The sequence below is a fragment of the Chelonia mydas genome, chromosome 1 (assembly GCF_015237465.2).
Source record: "Chelonia mydas isolate rCheMyd1 chromosome 1, rCheMyd1.pri.v2, whole genome shotgun sequence".
NCBI lineage: Eukaryota > Metazoa > Chordata > Testudines > Cheloniidae > Chelonia > Chelonia mydas.
Genome location: NC_057849.1, coordinates 31,599,915 through 31,621,612, shown reverse-complemented (window position 1 = coordinate 31,621,612; position 21,698 = coordinate 31,599,915). Strand labels below are relative to the sequence as shown.

Below are 21,698 nucleotides of genomic sequence, written 5' to 3'. Positions count from 1 at the left end.
GGTTACACCATCCCAAAAGAAATTAACATATGCTTGAAATGATAAAGGCTCCATATCAAAAAAATCTTTTGATTTTGCTGGTCAGATTTTCCAGATGCACTACGGTTGATTCCTATTTTCTTCTCGAAAGACATGTGGAACAAGTGAGTGTGCTTGTTAGAATCCACACTATTACTGGCATTCTATCCTGAATAAATACTATTCCGAGGCTGATAGGACATAAGATAAAAGTCAATAAAAAGAGAATTATTTATTAAAAAGGTCTAATGTTACAAGAACAGTACACAGGACCTATTATTTTTACTGTGTCTTTCACATAGTATATACCATTATATATAGTTTATATACAGATTGTATACAATATAGCTAAAATTTTGAGATGGCCGTGACAGTAACGTTGTTTTGGGCTGCAAACAAAATTTCTTTGATTCATTTTTTAATTTTATTTTCAAAACAGCTCTTGCAGTGTTATACAAAAATACAGTCTTTTTAGTGACTGCCCTGTTACAAGCTCATTCAAGAAAAAAAAGAAAACTCTTTTCACAGCTAAAAATTAATGTATCATGATACGGAAACATTGCCTTCTGCAAAGTAACAAATATGTAATACATAGATACTTAAACATTTAAAACATGTTTATTAATATATTTAAGATGCAAAATACATATTCTGTTCCTGTTGACTATAAAACATATCCCCTTGTGTCCCTGCAGTACAATTACATGACCTGAAGGAGTGTTCCATATTTCCACCGCTATTTTGATGCTACTGATCCAGATATAAGTAGATGTACTTATATCTATTTATCTACACTAGACTTTGATACTTGTCATCAACCATATCCATTTAGTGTATTCAGAAATTTGTTTGACTAGAATGCCACCAATGGTGACGGTAACCTCTTTGATTATGAATACCCCTGATTGAACTGCACTGGTTCTGGTTCATTATTGATGCTGATTTTTCTTTAGAAACATAAGCCTGGTCATGCAAGCTCTCTTGCATAATGAAAATGCTTCTGTTTTGCAAACCATAGCAGGTATTTGCTTTGTTTCAACTTGCTCTATCAGCAATGGCAGAGAAGCCAATGTTCACTGCATGCAATCTATTCCATCCCCGCTTCTTTGACCACAAACTGTTATTTCAGAAGAAGTTGTTCAAGGAAGTCCTTTTCTTGTCTTTTATCTCAAAACTTTTGGTTCTCAGATACTTGTCTTATCGTTGCTCTCCTAGCAATATGGTGACTAAGAGTCTTTAAAACCTGGTTCTGGTGTGATCTGAATAGCATCTTTAAAATTCTCAGTGGGTATAAAGAAAATGATTTTAATGGCCTTTGAAAAAAATATTTTTGTAAAATGTTCAGAAAGATAAAAAATGAAAATCTATCTTTCATCCAGTTTTGTACAACTTTTGAGTATCTGCTCTGCTATGGTGCTTCCCTGGCTGTTATTTTAAAGGTGTAAGAAATGGCACATTTGGAATGTGCTGACAAGCAAGCAAAGTAATAGAATTTTTGTTAGAGAACCAGTGCCTGAATTAGATCTCTTTGAAAAGAGTTAGAGAATCAGCTATCCGAGTTATGCTACCAGGACTTTCCCAATAAAATGATTTGAGCACAACACACTTGATTACCGCAAACAAGGTAAAGGTCATCATGGGCACAGTCCCTACAAACACGGTAGTAAAAAGTCCCCTTGCTGAGAACATCACACACACCACACTGTACAAATGCACACACACTCCATATACACTAGGGGTCATTTTGGCTTAGGTGCCAGCATGAGGAAAGGCCTTTAGATCTAGAATGGGAACTCCTCCTAACTGATTACAGAATGGAGAAAAGACTGATACAGCAGAATAATGACTGAGATTAAAGCTGTTAGCACACAGTCCCTATAAAACCAATCTCTATCTGGTGAGCTCTAGAAGAAGGTCCAGTAGCCTTGCCAACTGGAAACCTTGCTTGATAATTCTTATTTATCCAAGTGTCATTTGGGACACAACATTCCTCGAAGCATATTCTAATTGAACTCTGCATGTTTGCATGACTACAGTCCATGAAATATTACGGTCTCTCCATGATATGCATTCTTATATACTTCAGCTTTAGCTTAATTACCAAATATATAAAGTACAGTACCATACAAAAATGGACTAAAAAAATAAGTCTAAGACTGACAGGAAAAAAGCAGATTTGTCTCCTTGCATTCCTTTTATTTGCCCATTTAGCAACTACTGTATGTTATGATTAAATGCCCAATGGTGGTTTAACTGCTATATGCACTGTTAATGAATTTAGACTATTTATTTTTCTATTCAAAATAAACATTTACTTCCTCTGCAGTTAAATTATACAATATTTGATGAAAAACAATAGCATTTATTTCCTTTTAAGTTTGTGTTCAGTCATTTCCAGTTTACCTTGCAATAAAATTAATGGCTTCTTCTCTGCTCCGTTCTCTTTCTCTGGGGGTGCTTTCAAAACATCAGATTGACAAATTTTGCTAATTCCATATGTATTCATACATTTTCCAGAAAAGATTTCCTGTACTTATCCAGTGGGCATATAACTGAACTTTTTCTTCTCTCCTACTGCCTTGTCACTGTGAGCAGCCAGCCTTAGGGGAAGCAACAAAAGCACTAGCTTCAAAGTCCTTTTCAAACTTCACTCATTAAAAAAAAAATTCCAAACAAAACCAATGTACTGTACTAGACACCACTATTTAAACAACTAATGGTACACAACTGGGGATCACCAAATTTAAACATATTAAAAAAGTAAAGTACATTTGACAGAAATTACATTTGCTTACAAAAGTTTATTACATACAATCTGCATATTTTTGTTGGGCCAGTAAGTGTCCCCTCCCCAAAGAGAGGACATCTACAAAAACTGAAGAGAAAAACCTGATGAATCATTTATCACTTTTCCAACACTCCTCTAAGTGCACCATGTGTATTTCTATGGGTCTTTAGGCATTTGCTTAGGGTTCCAGCTTCTTCATGAACATAAAGCTCCATCCATTGGTGTTATCAAGCTAAAGCAAACAAACAATGAAAAAAAAAAGGTCTGCAGTCTTCACCATGAGGTGGAAGGGACCATCAGTGCCAAGAGCAATGTTACAGATGACGAAGACGTAGAGAGAGCATGTAAAGAGGATTGAGAGCTTGTAACTTTTCCACCTGAAATGAAAAACAAAAACAAACAGGGAACAAATGTAATAAACTGTTCTTTCCATATTTGTCAAGAACAAATCATGTCAAACCAACTTCCAGCTTTCTTTGACAGGGTAACAAGCCTTGTGTATGGGGTGGTGGGGGGAGTGGTAGATGTGGTATATCTTGACTTTAGTAAGGCTTTTGATATTGTCTCACATGACCTTCTCATAAACAAACTAGGGAAATAACCTAGATGGAGCTACTATAAGTTGGGTGCATAAGTGGTTGGAAAACCATTTCCAGAGAGTAGTTATCAGTGGTTTACAATCAAACTGGAAGGGCATAATGAGTGGGGTCCTGCAGGGATCAGTTCTAGGTCCAGTTCTGTTCAATATCTTCATCAATGATTTAGATAATGGCATAGAGAGTACACTTATAAAGTTTGCAGACAGTACCAAGCTGGGAGGGGTTGCAAGTGCTTTGGAGGAGAGGATTAAGATTCAAAATTATCTGGACAAACTGGAGAAATGGTCAGAAGTAAATAGGATGAAATTCAATAAGGACAAATGCAAAGTACTCCACTTAGGAAGGAACAATCAGTTGCGTACATACAAAATGGGAAATGACTGCCTAGGAAGGAGAACTGCAGAAAGGGATCTGGGGTTCTTAGCTAAATATGAGTCAATAGTGTAACACTGTTGCAAAGAAAGCAAACATCATTCTGGGATGTATTAGCAGGAGTGTTGTAAGCAAGACACGAGAAGTAATTCTTCTGTTCCTCTCCACGCTGATTAGGCTTCAGTTGGAGTACTGTGTCCAGTTCTGGGTGTCACATTTCAGAAAAGATGAGGACAAATTGGAGAAAGTCTAGAGAAGAGCAACAAAAATGATCAAAGCTCCAGAAAACATGACCTATGAGGGCAGACTGAAAAAAAATTGGGTTTGTTTGGAGAAGAGAAGACTGGGGTGGGGGACATAAAACATTGTTGCATGGAGGAGGGAAACAATTGATCTCTTTAACCTCTGAGGACAGGATAAGAAGCTTAAATTGCTGCAAGGGTGGTTAAGGTTGGACATTAGAAAAAACTTCCTAACTGTCAGAGTAGTTAAGCACTGGAATAAAATGCCTAGGGAGTATTTGGACTCTCCGTCATTGGAGATTTAGGTTAGACAAACACCTGTAAAGGGTGGTCTAGATAATACTTAGTCCTGCCTTGTGCAGGGGACTGAACTAAAAGACCTCTCAAGGTCCCTCCCAGTCTTACTATTCCATGATTCTATTATTCTATTTAGAAGCTGTCAACAAAATGAGTAAAAATGAGATACAGGACCTTTCCCTTCATATGAACTGAATTTAAGAGAATCTGTAGTTCTGTGGAGTTAGAATCCTGATGTATGGCACCACTCATTTCATAATGGCCAGACAAGTATAAAGGAAAACAATACATTTCCAAGTTACCATTTCACCTGCGGTTACCAAATGTTCATCCATAATTGTTACTGGACTCCTACCATTTGAGTGCCTTTATGTGCATATTAGGAGGAAAAAAAATAAATTAGTTTCTTTTGTGAGTTGGTCACAGTAGCGATCAGTTTGGAGAAATGAATGTACTCTGATGACACTATTTCTGTTTATGGGATTTTACTGAAGAATATTTCCATAAATATATTTATCATGAGAATGATAGTAATAATTACATTAAAGTCCTGGTATGTGCTTCTGTCTAAGGGGATGGACCCAGATCCTCAGGTTATTTCAGTTGATGGAATTTCATTGCAATTTATACTAGCTGAGGATCTGGCTATAATAATTGTTCACGGCTAGTTGCCTTTTAAACTAGGGACTGTTTGTTCCCAAGAAAATGTGACAATATTGGTGGAAAAGTGTTGGTATAAAGTGCTCAGTGATCTCATTCCTCACACTGTCTCCAGTTTTCAATAGGAACACTGTAGGCGTGTTTCTGCTCTGAGTTTCACCAGTGTGAATCAGGAGGAATTCCACTGAAGCCATAGAGCTTTCATAAATGTGTGAGAACAACACAAGGTCCTATATTCTTGTGAGACTAATATAACCCACCAGTTTTATACTATTTTAAGATATGGTAAAATTACTTTATTCTATTTTTTTACTATGCATGAAAAATTGCAAGTGGTTTTACTAAGAGACTGCAAATTTGTGAATGAGGAAGGGATCACAGTTTAAGTTAATATACATTTCTTTGCATATCAGAGTCCAAGCTCTTTGACTACAATACTAAATTGAAATAATGTCACAACATGACAAAAACTGGAGCTCACTGGTGAGCGTGCCAGGGTCTGCCAGCCATATTTGCTCAAAAAGCCAACTCCTATCATATATTTTCAGATATATTTTCATTCTGCTCTTTGTGATGAAGAGGCTGGAAGTCAGATTTCTCTTGCCAAGGAGCACCTAACCTCTTCAAAATATCGACTAATACACAAACGTCCATCTTGACGTGTTCTTAAATCTTTTCCTACTCCCTAACAGACAGCTGTTTTTTTTCTTCCTCAGATAAGTCTCTCTTTTCCTCATACCAACTGGAACTTTGCCTTTATCTTGCACCTGAGAAGCAGGCAGTCCTCAGGTGATGCCATTTTAGATTTAGTATTGGTAAGTAGCGAGGACCGCACAGAAAAACTGGTTATAGAGAACAGTCTTGGATTGAGTGATCATGAGTTAATTCAGTTTAAACTAAATGGAAGGATAAACAAAAATAGGTCTGCAACTAGGGTTCTTGATTTTAAAATGGCAAACTTAAAACAATTAAGGGAATTAGGGAATTGACTGGACTGAAAAAACTCCAGGATATGAATGTGCAGGAGGTTTGGAATTACTTAAAGTCAAAGTTACAGAAATGATCTGAAGCCTGCATCCCAAGCAAGGGGAAAAAACTCACAAAGAAGAGTTGCAGACTAAACTTGATGACCCAGCATCTCAAACAGGTTATTAAGAGAAAGCTGACAGCCTACAATGAATGGAAGATGGGCGGGATCAGCAAGGAAAGCTACCTCTTGGAGGTCAGAAAGCGCAGGGATCAAGTAGTTACTACCAAAAGCCAAGCAAAGCTGGACTTTGCAAAGGAAATTAAAATGAATAGTAAAAGTTTCTTAGCCTTTTAAATAAAAGGAAAATAAGGAAAGAACAAGTGGGACCACTAAGCACTGAGGATGGGTGGAAATTAAAGATAATCCTATGTATGGCTTAACATCTAAATGAATACATTGCCTCAGTTTTAATAAGGCTAATCAGGAGCTTGGGGAAGTGGAATGGTGGTTAATGAGAAGAATATGATAGTAGAAATTACAACATCTAAGGTGGAAGCCAAACTCAAACAGCCTAATGGGATCAAATCAGAAGGCCTGATAATCTCCACCCAAGAATGTTAAAGGAACTGGCACATGAAATTGCAAGCCCCATAGCAAGGATTTTTAATGAATCTGTAAACTCAAAGTTACATGCTATGACTGGAGAATTGTCAGTATTGTCATTGTTCACTTATCCTCTTGCAATGGGGAGACGTGTGCAGTGGAGTGTTTTTGAAAATTTTCTGAATATATATTTATACATGTTGCTATATGTTTATGCTCAAGAAGGCAAGGTCAAAGAAATGGGACCTGCACTTGGAGAGGAAGGTGGTGTAGTTAGTCATGGTCCTTAGTTCCTATAGGAGCACATTTCACTGCCATTTTATTAGTGCCACAGTCTTCATCCTGGAGCTTTCGGCAGTCTTTTACATATTCTGGACTCAGGCCATTGAGGTCTTTGAAGATAAGGACTGAAATCTTGAACTTGATTCAAAATTCTATAGGAAGCCACAGTAGAGAGCAAAAGACAGGCTTGATGTGTTTTCTGTAGCCGGTATTGCTGAGGAGATGTACTATAGCATTCAGCCCCAATTGAAAACTTTATGTCCAGAAATATCACGTTGCTGTCATCCAGCCATGAGGTAATGAAGACTTCAATAACTGAGGCCATTTCATTGCCCTCCAGGGTAGGACGGAGTGTCCTAGCCCACCAGAGATGGTAGATGTTGCTCTGTGAGAGCTCAGTGTTAGTAAGGAATACAAGAGAACTCCTTAAATTGTGGACTGAATTGACCAGTTGTAGGTGGTACTATCAATCAAGGGAGTCAGCACTGTTGCTGCAAACTCTCCAAAATGCTTTCCTCTATCCACTATCATAACCCTTGTCTTGCTTGGGTTCAACTTCAATCAGCAGTTCTTCATCCATAAACTAATCTCATCCAAACACTGGGCCTTCTTGATGGTAGTGGTATGTGGTGTAGGACAGGAAGAGCTGTGTCTCATTTGCATACTGCTGGCATATGTAGTTGTCTGACCAATTAATCTAGTGTCTATATTTAGATGCTAAATAGGACCAGCGAGAGAACTGATCCTTTTGGGATTCCACAATTGAGGGGTCTATTTGTGAAGTTGCAGTTTTCCATCACTACTAGTTGGAGGCATCCCTCCAGTAATTATTCTAACCATTTTAGCATATTACTTTGGACCCCTGTCAGCTCTGTCAGGTGAGACAGCAGTATCTCATGCCTGACAGTGTCAACACAGCAGAGAGGTCCAGGAGGATGAGAATGGATGTCTGTTCTCTATCCATTGACAGACATTCATCAATGCCACTAAAGCTGTTTTCATCCCATGTTCTGGCCTGAATCCAGATTGTACCAGGTCCAGGACACTAGTTTCAATTAGATGAACCTGAAGCTGGCCTTTAGCTAGCTTATCTATGAGCTTGGTCAGGAACAGGAGGTTTGATCCTGGGTAAAAGTTGGGTAGAACTGAAGCGTCCAGGGTGGGTTTCTCTGGTGTTGGTCGGATTATTGGGTGTTTGAAGGAGGAAGGGGAGACTCCATCCCTGAATGAGGCATTGATTATTTCAGTGAGACATGGCACTAGTTGCTCACAACTTTTTTACAAGCCAGGAAGGGCCTGGGTCAGATTCATAAGTCTTGGGTCGTGATTCCATTAGGGTCTGAAGAACGTTTTGATAAGTCAAAGTACTGAACTCGGTGAATGCAGGTGGGTGGGTGCAGGTGGAGTGGTCGGTGCAGATGGGGCAGATCCAGGTTATATGTGAAGCCTTCCTGAATGTGCATGAACTTTTCACTGAAGTGAGAAGATAAGAACATAAGAACGGCCATACTGGGTCAGACCAAAGGTCTATCGAGCCCAGTATCCTGTCTTCCGACAGTGGCCAATGCCAGGTGTCCCCAGAGGGAATGAACAGAACAGGTAATCATCAAGTGATCCATCCCCTGTCACCCATTCCCAGCGTCTGGCAAATAGACGAGGGACACCATCCTTGCCCATCCTGGCTAATATCCATTTATGGACCTATCCTCCATAAATTTATCTAGTTCTTTTTTGAACCCTGTTACAGTCTTGGCCTTCATTGTATCCTCTGGCAAAGAGTTCCACAGGTTGACTGTGCACTGTGTGAAGAAATTCTTCCTTTTGTTTCTTTTAAGCCTGCTGCCTATTAATTTCATTTGGTGACCCCTAGTTTTTGTGTTATGAGGAGTAAATAACACTTTCTTATTTTCTTTCTCTACACCATTCATGATTGTATAGACCTCTATCATATTCTCCCTTAGTCATCTCTTTTCCAAGCTGAAAAATTCCTGTCTTATTAATCTCTATAGCTCTTCACAGTATTTGGTACTTGGTTCTGATACACTATCTCATACATACTATGTGACAGATTTATCTTCATGTGTAGGCTTCAATAGGGAAAATATATTTGTAGCCAATGTCCCCTTGTGAATACACTTAGGTCCGGCCTTAGGGAAAATGGTGCCCCCGGAGAACTTGTATTTTGGTGCCTTTGGCCCCCACAGGCACTCCGGTCCCCCATCGCCCCGACCCCTGCGGGCTCCCCCCAATCACCTGCTGCCTCTCCCCAGTGCTTAATTTGTACTGAAAGAGGTACAGGGGCTCAGCCTCAACACAAATTAAGCACTGGTTGGGTGGCTGGTGCTGGCTGGGCGCCCAGCTCTGAGTTTTGGGGGGTGTGTGAGTGTGTGTGTGTGTGTGTGTGTGTGAGAGAGACAGCATGTGTTGGGGAGTGTGTGTATGTTAGGGAGAGAGTGTGTGTGTGTATATGTGAGAGAGAAAGAGCGTGTGTTGGGGGGGAGAGTGTGTGTGCCTGAGTGAGTGTGACAGTGCTCTGTCTCTCGAAGAAGACCATTCAGCGCCAACTCACAGGTGCCAGCACAGACATGCTCCCCCTGACTCCCACCCCAGCTCAGCGGAGACCAGGTAGGGGGAGAGGGACACCTCGACATCAGCGGGCCCCCCACTCCCCCTCCGGCACAGCAAACAGGAGGCTCAAGGTCCCGAGCTTGGCTAGGGATGGCTCCATGGGCTGGGGGCAGACGGGAGGCAGGATCAGCAGTGGCTGCAGATGGCAGTGGAGCAGGGCAGCGAGGGAGAAGGGGCACCCCCGCTTCAGAGGAGTTACCTGGCTGGTCCAGCTGCCACCCCTGAAGCTTGGTCTGTCCCTCCTCTCCAGATGCTGCCCTGGCTGTTGGTAGGACACGTGGGTGGGCGGTACCAACATAGCGCCCCCTTGAGTACCGTGCCCTGGGTGGCAGCCCAGCCTGCCCAACCCTAAGGCTGGCTCTGCACTTACTTAACAAGTACACACCCATAATCCTGTTTGGTTTTCTTAGTTGTATGTTCAATTACACAGTAGCTCTGAAACGGAATCATTTAACCAATGACTTTATCTAATAACTATATTATCCATTGAAGTTAATATGTATTAATTAAGTGTAGTATGGTGTCATTTTAAGAATATGACAGGCCTGTATTCAAAATATAATCATGAACTTACCTGAAAAAGACGGCACCCTGATTTGGGAGCTGGCTGTCCCATCCCCTCCTTCACTGACTGCACAAACCTCTATGATATAGACACCAACATCAGGAAGAAGTACCACTGCAGAGGTTTTCTGTGTTTCAATTACTTGACTATTGCTGTGGCCTTCTTGCCTAAACAAGACCTATGGATGATACAGGAGCTTTAGAATCACTACAATAATCTTAGGTTAAATACTGGACTCTTTACTCAGGCAAAATTGCCATTGAAGGCAAAAAGTACTTTGTGTGAGAAAGGACTAGAGGAAGGACTGGAGGATTTGATGCTTCATCTTTAAATAGAGAACTTGGTCTTTCTTTTTCCTGAAGTTTTTTTCAAAATACTGTCAAAGACAGAGCCCAATTCAAAGTCCATTGAAATCAATGGAAAGACTCCATTCACTTGGAACGGTTGGCTATTGAAATATGAAGATTCAGTATTTGTCCTCCAGTTTGGAGTAAACACACAGACACTAACTGAAGTGAAAGCGAACTTCAAAAATATTTTTAGAGTAAAGTTAGATTCAGATACGTATCAAAAAATTCACATGGATATCCAGATCTTCTGGGTATCCAGCTTCAAACTGAATGAAGATACTCTGAAGTAGAGCCTCATCAGGTGTAAACCAGCCAACTAGCTGAACTGAGGAGTTGGCCCCCCTCAGTGCACCCTTGTCTTGGTTCAGCGAGCAATACAAGTGCATACGTAGCTGTCGTTGCAGCATTTCAGTATGTAGACTTCTATTCCCAGACAAAACTGGCAAGGTTAGAGAAAATGTAAAGAAGTTACCTGAACTGTTTTTGAACCTCAAACATTTTGATAAAGGTTAAGGTAGTTTCTACTTGATCCAAACCAATTTACACTTTCCTGATACGATATTTGCAGTGATACAGAGAATACCAGGCACTTTATTCTATAGGTATAATTATGTATGTATGCATGTATATAAGTATGTTTCAAAATATAATTATAAAGAAGATTACACACACATACACATATATATAAATTTTTGTTTTGCTTTAAAAGACTGTACTGGATTCCTATGATTTTCCCATTTTATATTATGTGTTACTTATGGCTCTTTTCAGCTTTCACTCTTTAAAACTTCAAAAACTTAAAATGCCAGATGTTACAGTCACAGATTGCTGAATACCACCAACATACTCATAACAACTCTCAATATTTGTACTTCTGCTCTAATTTTAATGCTATTGAAGATGCTTTATCCTTCTGCATTTCTCTAAATCCTACTGCAAACACAATTAAATTTAAGTGTTATCATTTATTTCACTGCAGGCTTGTCTTATTAATAGCCACTTCTGGACCAGATGTGATGGAGTAATCACCTCAGAAGGTGCATACTCAGTTTATAATAAGCAGTTGACAATCACCATTTGGAAAATACAACATAGAGAAGTACTGGGACATTTAGTTCTTTTCAATGCTTTTTATATATATATCTGGGTGGAACAAGTTTGCAGATGATCTGTACAATATAGAAAGCAAGCAAGAAAGAACAGTGTAATTTGGAAGATGCGTGAGAGAGGGCCAAGACTGACCTTGTATCCCATTACATCAGATTCATTTGCTAGAGATCTAACTGGCTCCCATCCCAGAGACACATGAGAGCCATCTTGCATCCACATAATATTGGTTGGTGCCTGGCTGGGAGCTGAGCAAAAAGAAGAATAAAATGACACCATGCACTTAAACATACTTCTGCTTTTTTAAACTTTGGTGAGCATTTTAATCTTTTATTACATTTATGGTTGGCTGCATTCACAGATTCCTTCTCTAGCTGGAGTCTAATAAGGTGGTTTTCGCTCCAGGAGTGTCATTTTAATAGCTACAGTATACAGCTTATTAACCTGAATTCTTTTATCTCTCTTCTGTCAAAAATGCTTAGCCTTGTTTTCCAGGAAGATAACATTTGTCTATTCTGAATGCAAATTTTGTCATGTCACTTTAAAATTCAGATATAAGCATAGAAGCATAGCCATGAATCAAAACTATATACCAGCTCTGCTTATTATATACCCCAGCTAAAGAGAAATCCAGAGCAGGTAAGACTTTTTTCCACACACAGAAAAGAATCCAGGTCACTTACGGGATTTCTTGGTGGCTGCACGGACTGTGCTACTCGGTGGTCCATATCCTGCAGCATTGTACGCCCTCACTGTTAGGTGATATAATGTGTTTCCTTCTAATCCTGTCAAAATGATGGATGACTCATTTCCTTCAGTTTTGACTTTTTCTGCCGCTTCTTCCTGCTCCATATCTTTCCAGTAACCAACCTGCCAATGAGTGACCATTTGGAGGATTAATCTAGGCATTCGTGAAACTTCCTTTTTATTTGTTATTGCTTGCTTTTTTGGAAGCCACTCCTGTCATCAAATTAACAGGTCCTTTTAAACACGTGGGAATTGTAACCTCAGCTCACACATGAGTGGTGCTTGTCACACCTCTCCAGATGTCTAGAGTCAGCATATCACATTATTACTCACAGCATCATTGAAATGCAAAGCATCACATTCTGCCAGCATGAGATGTTGTGACTAGCTAGACACAACAGCAGAGAATAAGTGCTGACAGAATAAGAACTTAAAAGAATTCACGGAGAACTCACCTCTCATAGGTTTCAGAGTAACAACCGTATTAGCCTGTATTCGCAAAAAGAAAAGGAGTCCTTGTGGCACCTTAGAGACTAACCAATTTAGTTGAGCATAAGCTTTCGTCAGCTACAGCATCCGACGAAGTGAGCTGTAGCTCATGAAAGCTTATGCTCAAATAAATTGGTTAGTCTCTAAAGTGCCACAAGTACTCCTTTTTTTTTTCACCTCTCATAGGTCATCAAAAACATTTACCATACAACCCGGGAAAGCTTTGACTGAATCATTTGAAGAAGTGGCACCATGGCCATGCATAATGCCCAGCCACAAGACCTGTGTCAATGTAATGAATAAGAGATGACAGAACACCTAAGAAAATCTTGTAGTGGGTTAATCTTATAGAAATAGCATTGCTGTGGGAGGGAAAGGAGAGAAGGGGATTCAGTTTTAGTTACTCAGATAGCAGCAGGTTTCTGTCAAATGTAATTTAGAAAGCATGCCTCTGCCACTCCTTTCCACACACAAAAGCTAAAGCTACCTTTGGTGGATCCAAGTCCATGACTGTTGATAGCTGCACTGAGCTTGTCATATTCTCTAAAAGATTATACTACTCATAAACATTCTGAATATCGCCTTCTCTTCAGACTCAGGTATCTAATATTTATCAGACATCATAATAAAAAAGAAATTCTTTCTCCTATAGGTCTATCAATGGCATCCAACTCAGACAGCAGTGAGATTACATCATTCTCCAGGATTCAGGTGTCCCCTCAACAGAAGCTATTACTAAACAACCATTTGAATGGTTTATATTTAGCAGACCACTATTCATGCATCATACTGCTATCTCTGCATCATTCCTCTATCCATTGCATTTATTCCACCTTTTTACCTTTCCCTAAGGTTAGTTGTTTCAGAATAAGTTACTCATATTTCTCTAGACAAGATTTCCTCTGAGAAAAGGTCAGGGGATAATACTGTGCTCTTGGGAAAGTGTCCAAGATAATAGCAAACCAAAGAAATCCAGAGGTTCATAGGAAACATAAAACATAAAGTACAAGCCCACGGAGCAACCCTAGTTGAGGTGAGCAGTGGTTGGTATAATGGACCTGAGTCACCAGTGAACTACTCCAATTTTATCCTGGAGTAATACCACTGACAACCATTGGAGAAAGGCAATGGTTAATCAGGCCCAGTGTGCCATGGAAGAATCAATCAGTCATGAGACAGTTGTCCACTCCATGGGCCTGAATTTCCACAATGCTTTGCCCCTTGTGAAGTCATTTACATTATGTACTTAATCATATTACAGTATCACATATTGATTGAGGCCACACTGTGTTAGGCACCCTACACTGTAGAGATGGTCCTCGCATTGAAGAATTTACTTTCTAAATAGGCAAGGACTGACAAAATATGGGAGGAGAAACAAGCTCAGTAAGGAAAAGTGAGTTGTCCAAGGTCACAGGTCCATGACAGAGCTGGGAGTAGAACCCAGTGGTGACATTCTGGCCTCACTGAAGTCCATGCCAAAGCTCCCATTGATTTCAGTAGGGCCAGGATTTCATATCAGGTCTCTGGAGTCCTGTTCCAGTGCTCTGTCCACTAGACCGTGCTGCTTCCCAAGTGACCATAAAGGTAAATTTACTCTGAAATTCTGATTTTGCAGCATTTTACACTCTCTTTACACACATGAAGACTGAAGGCTGTGGGGAATCAGGCCTGATGTTTGCATGGTGACTAACAGAAACAACCACATGTTATAGATTAGCTATTTTCTAGGGAGTTTCTACCACATTACACATGAGTAGGTACCATGGATGAGTGAATTTTGAAACCACAGGAACATAGTAGCAATCAACCCTTTTGAGGTTCATATTCTCTTAGGAACTGACTTTCTGCCAATGTCTATCAGGTGTTGTCAGTGGCATTCCCAAGCTAGGTTCATGTTCCTACATCAGGAAGAGCAAACACCATACAGGGGATAGACATGGGTGGCGTGTAATGGAGGCTGGAGGAGGCTAAGCCTCCCCAAACCTCTGCTAATGCTCCCCACCATGGCCTCAGGGCTGGGCCATGGCAAGGCTCAAAGATCCACCTGGGCGGTCAGGGCTCGGGCAGACGTGCCAGGGCTCAGGGCGGCTCGGGCAGGCTGTGGGGAGCTTGGGGCTCCTCTGGCCCTGGCAGGCGAGAGTGGGGTGGGGGACAGAGTGTGGGGGGCTCAGGTGGAAGAGGCAGGGCCTCGGGCAGAAGGGCGGGGCAGAGGCTAGCCTTCCTGAACTGGGGGGTTCACATGCTGCCCATGCCCATTTCCTCTGGACAACTAATTTCAAAAATGGCCTCCATACTACTTGACTTCTTCCAGGGCAGCAGACTGCCTGCAACTCTGCCTTTTTGCTGGCTTCTTTGAAGATAGTAGGCACATGGCCCTGCAGTTAAACACAAGCACAGTGTAGGAAGAGAACACACACCCTGCCAATTCTGCTGCACCACAAAGCACAGGCAGGAAACCTAAAGAAAAATGCAGATACTGCATAAAACCACACAGCAAAAGTCTGAACTGTGGCTACATAATTAAAGACTGCATTCTGGTTTCAAATGCAAAGTCCCTGAAACAAATTATTCCCTGTTTTAAAATCCCCTTATTATGTCTTCTGGGTGAGTTTACACTTGGATCTTAAAATATGGCTATGACTTTCTCTTTGTCTTTTCATACTCCCAGCCATCCATACCTTTTGTAATTGAGAAGAACAACTAGTTTTACCAAAAGGAAACTCAAATGGATTGCTGACAAAGGTCAGTGCTTGTGGAACTTGTGTTGATCTGAACCCAGAAGATGTCACTGCAGACAATACAAAGTGTTGGATATAGTTGTAAATTGTGAGAGGAGTTGTTTTTATTAGTTACTTAAGCTACTTGAGTTCTTGTTGATGCTGACAATCCCACTTCCACTGATTACTTTTACAAACTTGATTTTTTTTCCTGCTAGGGTATGTATGTATTTTCCTACAAAATTAACCATAGACCCCAAAATTTTTGTAATGACTCCTTATCTTTTGAGTCAGCAGTATTATCAATGGCTTGTATTCACTGTGGATCAATCAGTAATTCCTGACTGGTCAGTTTTTTTCCTTGAAACGTTAACTCTTGCACTCTAAACGTACATTTTTTTTGTTATGTTTCAGTCCTCCTTCTTTTGCAATAGATAATTCTTTACTTAATCTTATATCATCCTTCTCTAAAATTGTTACCTATACTAGTATATCATCTACATACACTTGTGTGGCATCTATATTTTTAAAAAGATTTTGTACTGCTCTATGAAAAACCTCTGGAGTTGAACATAATACAAAAGGTAATTTTTTAAAACAATAATGTCCAAAAGGTGTGTTAAACGTACATAGCAATAGACTGTCTTGTTCCAATTATATTTGCCAAAATCCATCTGAAGCATCTAAAGAAGAAAAGTGATTTGCTCCTGACATGTGTCCATATATTTCTTCCCTGGTCAGCATATTAAAATGTTCCCTTTTAACATAAGAGAGACAAGATAGGTGGGGTAATATCTTTTATTGGACCAACTTCTGTTGGTGAGAAAGACAAGCTTTCAAGCTCACACAGAGCTCTTCTTCATGTCTGGAAAATGTAGTCAGACTGTCACAACTAAATACAAGAACAACAAGGAGTCCGGTGGCACCTTAAAGACTAACAGATTTATTTGGGCATAAGCTTTCGTGGGTAAAAAACCCACTTCTTCAGATGCATGGATTGAAAATTACGAATACAGGCATAAATATATATTGGCACACGAAGATAAGGGAGTAACCTTACACATGGATAACCAATGTTGAAGGCCAATACAGTCAGGGTGGATGTTGTCCACTCCCAATAATTTATGAGGAGGTGTCAATACCAATAGAGGGAAAATTTCTTTTGTAGTGAGCCAGCCACTCCCAGTCCCTATTCAATCCCAAATTGATGGTGTTAAGTTTGCAAATGAATTGTAGCTCTCCAGTTTCTCTTTGAAGTCTGTTTTTGAAGTTTTATTGTTGAAGAATGGCTACTTTTAAATCTGTTATTGAGTGTCCAGGGAGATTGAAGTGTTCTCCTACTGGCTTTTGTGTGTTACCATTCCAGATGTCTGATTTGTGTCCATTTATCCTTTTACGTAGAGACCGTTTGGTTTGGCCAACAGACATGGCAGAGGGGCATTGCTGGCACATGATGGCATATATGGTAACATACAAAAGCCAGTAGGAGAACACATCAGTTTTGTATGTTCAATTTTGTATGTTACCATTCCGGACGTCTGATGTCTCACAGACCTTGTAATCCTCACTTACAGACAGCCCCCCAACCCAAAGCAAATACTCACCAGCAACTACACACCACACCACAGAAACACTAACCCAGGAACAATCACTGTAACAAACCCTGTTGCTTTCTCTGTCCCCATATCTACTCTAGCGGCACCATCATAGGACCTAATCACATCAGCCACACCATCACGGGCTCATTCACCTGCACATCTACTCATGTGATATATGCCATCATGTGCCAGCAATGCCCCTCTGCCATGTACGTTGGCCAAACCAGACAGTCTCTATGTAAAAGGATAAATGGACACAAATCAGACATCAGGAATGGTAACACACAAAAGCCAGTAGGAGAACACTTCAATCTCCCCGGACACTCAATAACAGATTTAAAAGTAGCCATTCTTCAACAAAGAACTTCAAAAACAGACTTCAAAGAGACACTGCAGAGCTACAATTAATTTGCAAACTTAACACCATCAATTTGGCCTTGAATAGGGACTGGGATTGGCTGGCTCACTGCAAAAGCAATTTTCCCTCTTTTGGTATTGACACCTCACATCCATCCTGACTGAATTGGCCTTCAACGTTGGTTCTCCACTAGTAAGATAACTCCCTTCTCTTCATGTGCCAATATATATTTATGCCTGTAACTGTAATTTTCACTTCATGCATCTGAAGAAGTGGGCTTTCTACCCATGAAAGCTTATGCCCAAATAAATCTGTTAGTGTTTAAGGTGCCACCGGGTTCCTTGTTGTTTTTGTGGATACAGCCTAACACGCCTACCCCTCTGATACTTGAAACTAAATACAAGGTGGAACAGATTGCTTAGCATAAGTAATTAAAACATACTTCAAGGGACCATTGAAGGTGATGTGGCCCATTAACACCCTTCCAGTCATAGGGGGGAAAGGAAGGGAGGAGAAAAAAGGCAGTTTAGGGTGGGAGAATTGTTAGTGGGTTATGGATTGTTTTAATAAGCCATAAATCCTGTGTCTCTATTTAGTCTGTGATTTTTTAGTTTCTAGCAAAGTTATGAATTTAAACTTTGAAGGTGTTGTGTAGATTTCCTGTTTGCTGTTTTGTTGCTAGGAATGGCATGCTCAGTATATGAGCTCTCCACGCTGATGAATGCTAAAGCTTCCTGGAGCTTTGAAAGGGGAGGGATGCATGCCTGCAAGGCAGCTGAGTCCATAACAGTGAGCAGAGCGGTCACGGAGGGCATTGTGGGATACTGGGGAAGGTCAGTTATGGTGACATAATGAACAGCAGGACCTACACTGACACTTTGTCGCTTTAACTTTGCCACAAAAAGCTCTATGCCGCTCGTCAAGGTGGTTTCATTTTGTCAGCAAAACAGGAGAGTTTTGCCACAAAAAGTAGCACTGTAGTGTGTCCATCTCCACGGTTTTGTTGGCAAAACCTGCCTTTTGCTGACAAAACTGTGTTATGTTGACAAGGCCTTAGATTTGGCACTAAACATGTTTCGAAACCAAAAATAAGAAATACCTTGTCCTTCAACTACTACAAATCTGATGTCTTCTAAAGTTTGTTTAACAATGATCTGTAATTCAGAAATACCCATAACAGGATTTTTTTCATCGCTATAAAATTGTAAATTAATATGTATTTGTTCCCTTACTACAGGTTTTACTTTTAGACATTTTATAATTTTTTCTGAAATTAGCTTGTGAACCTGAATCTATTGCATAAGACATAGAATGGAATTTTTTACTTTAGAGTAGAATTTGTTGTTTTATCTGGAACTTTTATGCGGTCTCAGAGTGCCCTGCTCAAAGTGTTTTTACTATGGTTGGCTGGTGATGTGTTTGAATTAGGATTCCACATGGAACAAGAGGTTTTCCACAAAAGAATAGTGCAAGTTTTGAAGGTGAAAGGCAAAGGAATAAACATTGTTTCTGCTTGTGCCCTTTTAATACTCAGTTATGGTTGGTGACAGTAGTCTTTCAACATTTTTGTTGTGGCTGCTGTTTTTGAACAAAATAAACATTTTTTTCCTGTTTGTTTGTTTTTTAATTAAGAAATATCAATCAAATCAGGATTTCTCTGTGTTTTGCTGCTGGACTCCCTGTACTGGAGAACTAGAGTGACACCAAAATAGGCTGAAAACAGGGGGAGGAAACCTGAGCTGTCGCTTTCCCACTTTCCTCAGTTGGGGATGTGGAATCTTTCACAGACAACGCTGTGCTCACAACTCTTGTTCTGGAGTTTGAGTTAAGCAAGTTTTAAAGGGACACCATCAACTTGAAAACTCACATTTCCATCTAAAAATGTCATACCTATTATGCTTACAAGTAACCCTTAAAGTTATGGTATTTGAAAGATTAAAAAAATACATTTGTTTCTATTGCTCACTTTGTGTATCGTCAGTGTTGCCTGCTCCTTTAGCAAAGTTTTAAACAATCTGCCTAACACATCCCTTCCCTTCTTACTGAGCACAGATTGCAGTCCCATGCGCTTAGCTGTAAAAACTAGGGATGTCCCATCCTGATATTTCTTTAATGTGAAAAGCAAGCAGGAAAGCCTGCATGCTTTTAAAAATAAAAACGGTTAAAGTAACATTGGTCACAAACACAATCTCTCTCATGTATATGTACAGTGTTCATAAACCACAAAGCTATCTAGAAGCTGCATAGAAAAACTGCTTGGATCCCTGGGAAAAGACATTTTGAAAAGTTAAAATGTATTCAGGAAACTGTGATAAGTTCTTGAGAGTTCATGAATACTTCCGTCTCTTGTATCTTCTTGAACGACTCTCATGACCATTGTTCAGAGACAGTAAAAGAGAACTAGGCGTTACTAACAAAAGGAAGATGAATCAGTCTTAGTTCTTCACCCCAATTGCAAAAAAAAAAAAAAAAAAAAGCAATTATTGACTGAAAAGCAAAAATAAACACTATTGAGTTCTCTTTGGCAGTAGAGTCTCAAATGGAGTTTGTTCAAACCAAAGTTATGTATAATGTGGGGCAAAACCCTATATTCCACCCATACCTTAAGTGAAATAAGGGAATATGGTAATTTCCCCCTAATTTAAAATGTTTGTGGTTGGTAGTTATGAAATACCCCGCAACCCCTTTTAGGACTAGCGGCCCTTCAGTTTTAGTAGCAAGCTGCAGAGAGTTTGCAAAGGGAATGGAAAAGGCAACAGGCAGACTTTTTTCAAGGGATTTAGGATCTGATCCAGCTCCCACTAAAATCTTGAAAAGAAACTGGATTAGGCCTTCATGCTGCAGCAAAAGTCTAGAATTTTGCAGCAGTTTGAATCCTTGTATGACTGCACTGAGTGTTACTCTAACTATCTGCAAAACCATTTCATTGTTCTTATTGCCTATTTTATTCATGGAGAAATTCACCCACTCCCAGCCGTCAAGTAAAATCTAGCTAATTGGCATTTATACTAGTGAAATACTAGTTCCTCTTTTTTATATTGTTTTTCCAACCTCTGATGGAAATACACATCACACACCTAGGCACGTCCCAAATTTCCCTAAAACATATTGTGCACTAAATATTGCATGATTATGATGAGACAGCCAGGTAGATACAATTTTTCTTTCAGATGGTGTAAAAAATTTGGTATACATGAGGTACATTTCAGGGCACAGAAGAACACCATTGGCAGATGCTGTTCTTTGACAGGACAAAGAGGAATGGAAAACTTGTCTTATGAAAGGAGACTCAAGGAGCTTGGCTTGTTTAGCCTAACTAAAAGAAGGTTGAGGGGAGATATGATTGCTCTCTATTAATATATCAGAGGGATAAATACCGGAGAGGGAGAGGAATTATTTAAACTCAGTACCAATGTGGACACAAGAACAAATGGATATAAACTGGCCACCAGGAAGTTTAGACTTGAAATTAGACGAAGGTTTCTAACCATCAGAGGAGTGAAGTTTTGGAATAGCCTTCCAAGGGAAGCAGTGGGGGCAAAAGATCTATCTGGCTTTAAGATTAAACTCGATAAGTTTATGGAGGAGATGGTATGATGGGATAACATGGTTTTGGTAATTAAATATTCATGGTAAATAGGCCCAATGGCCTGTGATGGGATATTAGATGGGGTGGGATCTGAGTTACCCAGGAAAGAATTTTCTGTAGTATCTGGCTGGTGAATCTTGCCCAAATGCTCAGAGTTTAGCTGATCGCCATATTTGGGGTCGGGAAGGAATTTTCCTCCAGGGCAGATTGGAAGAGGCCCTGGAGGTTTTTCGCCTTCCTCTGTAGCATGAGGCACGGGTCACTTGCTGGAGGATTGTCTGCTCCTTGAAGTCTTTAAACCATGATTTGAGGACATCAATAGCTCAGACATAGGTGAGAGGTTTTTTGCAGGAGTGGTGGGTGAAATTCTGTGGCCTGCGTTATGCAGGAGGTCGGACTAGATGATCATAATGGTCCCTTCTGACCTAAATATCTATGAATCTATGAATAGTCATTATGTTCAATAACCCTATCTGAAAATGGTACTCCATATTCTCTGAATTTACTGTTTGGCAAAGTGACCTTTGAACTAGGTCTAATCTGAGCCTCAAGCTATTAACTCTTGGGGGAATTTCAATGACATTGACACAACAGCTCTGTGATCTCGTCTACGATTTAAATCTCAGCCCTTAGCTTTTCAGAGATGAAAAGGGAGAAAAAAAATCAACACCAAAGCCCTTATTCCTGCCAACTGATTAGGTTTTCAATTTTTTCCC

General features: G+C 40.0%; 1 protein-coding gene across 2 annotated transcripts in view; it reads right to left on the bottom strand.

Moving 5' to 3' along the window:
• Window positions 1-235: 235 nt before the first annotated feature.
• CNTN5 (contactin 5) overlaps window positions 236-21,698 on the bottom strand; it is a 970,129-nt gene continuing 948,666 nt past the window's right edge. For both annotated transcript variants that reach the window (XM_043529333.1, XM_037889811.2), the window contains 4 exons: window positions 12,165-12,351; window positions 11,617-11,729; window positions 10,034-10,202; window positions 236-3,183 (listed from right to left, as the gene is read on the bottom strand). In XM_043529333.1, the coding sequence (XP_043385268.1) occupies window positions 3,080-3,183; window positions 10,034-10,202; window positions 11,617-11,729; window positions 12,165-12,351 (573 nt within the window). In that variant the 3' untranslated portion in view covers window positions 236-3,079. The remainder of the gene's footprint in view (window positions 3,184-10,033; window positions 10,203-11,616; window positions 11,730-12,164; window positions 12,352-21,698) is intronic.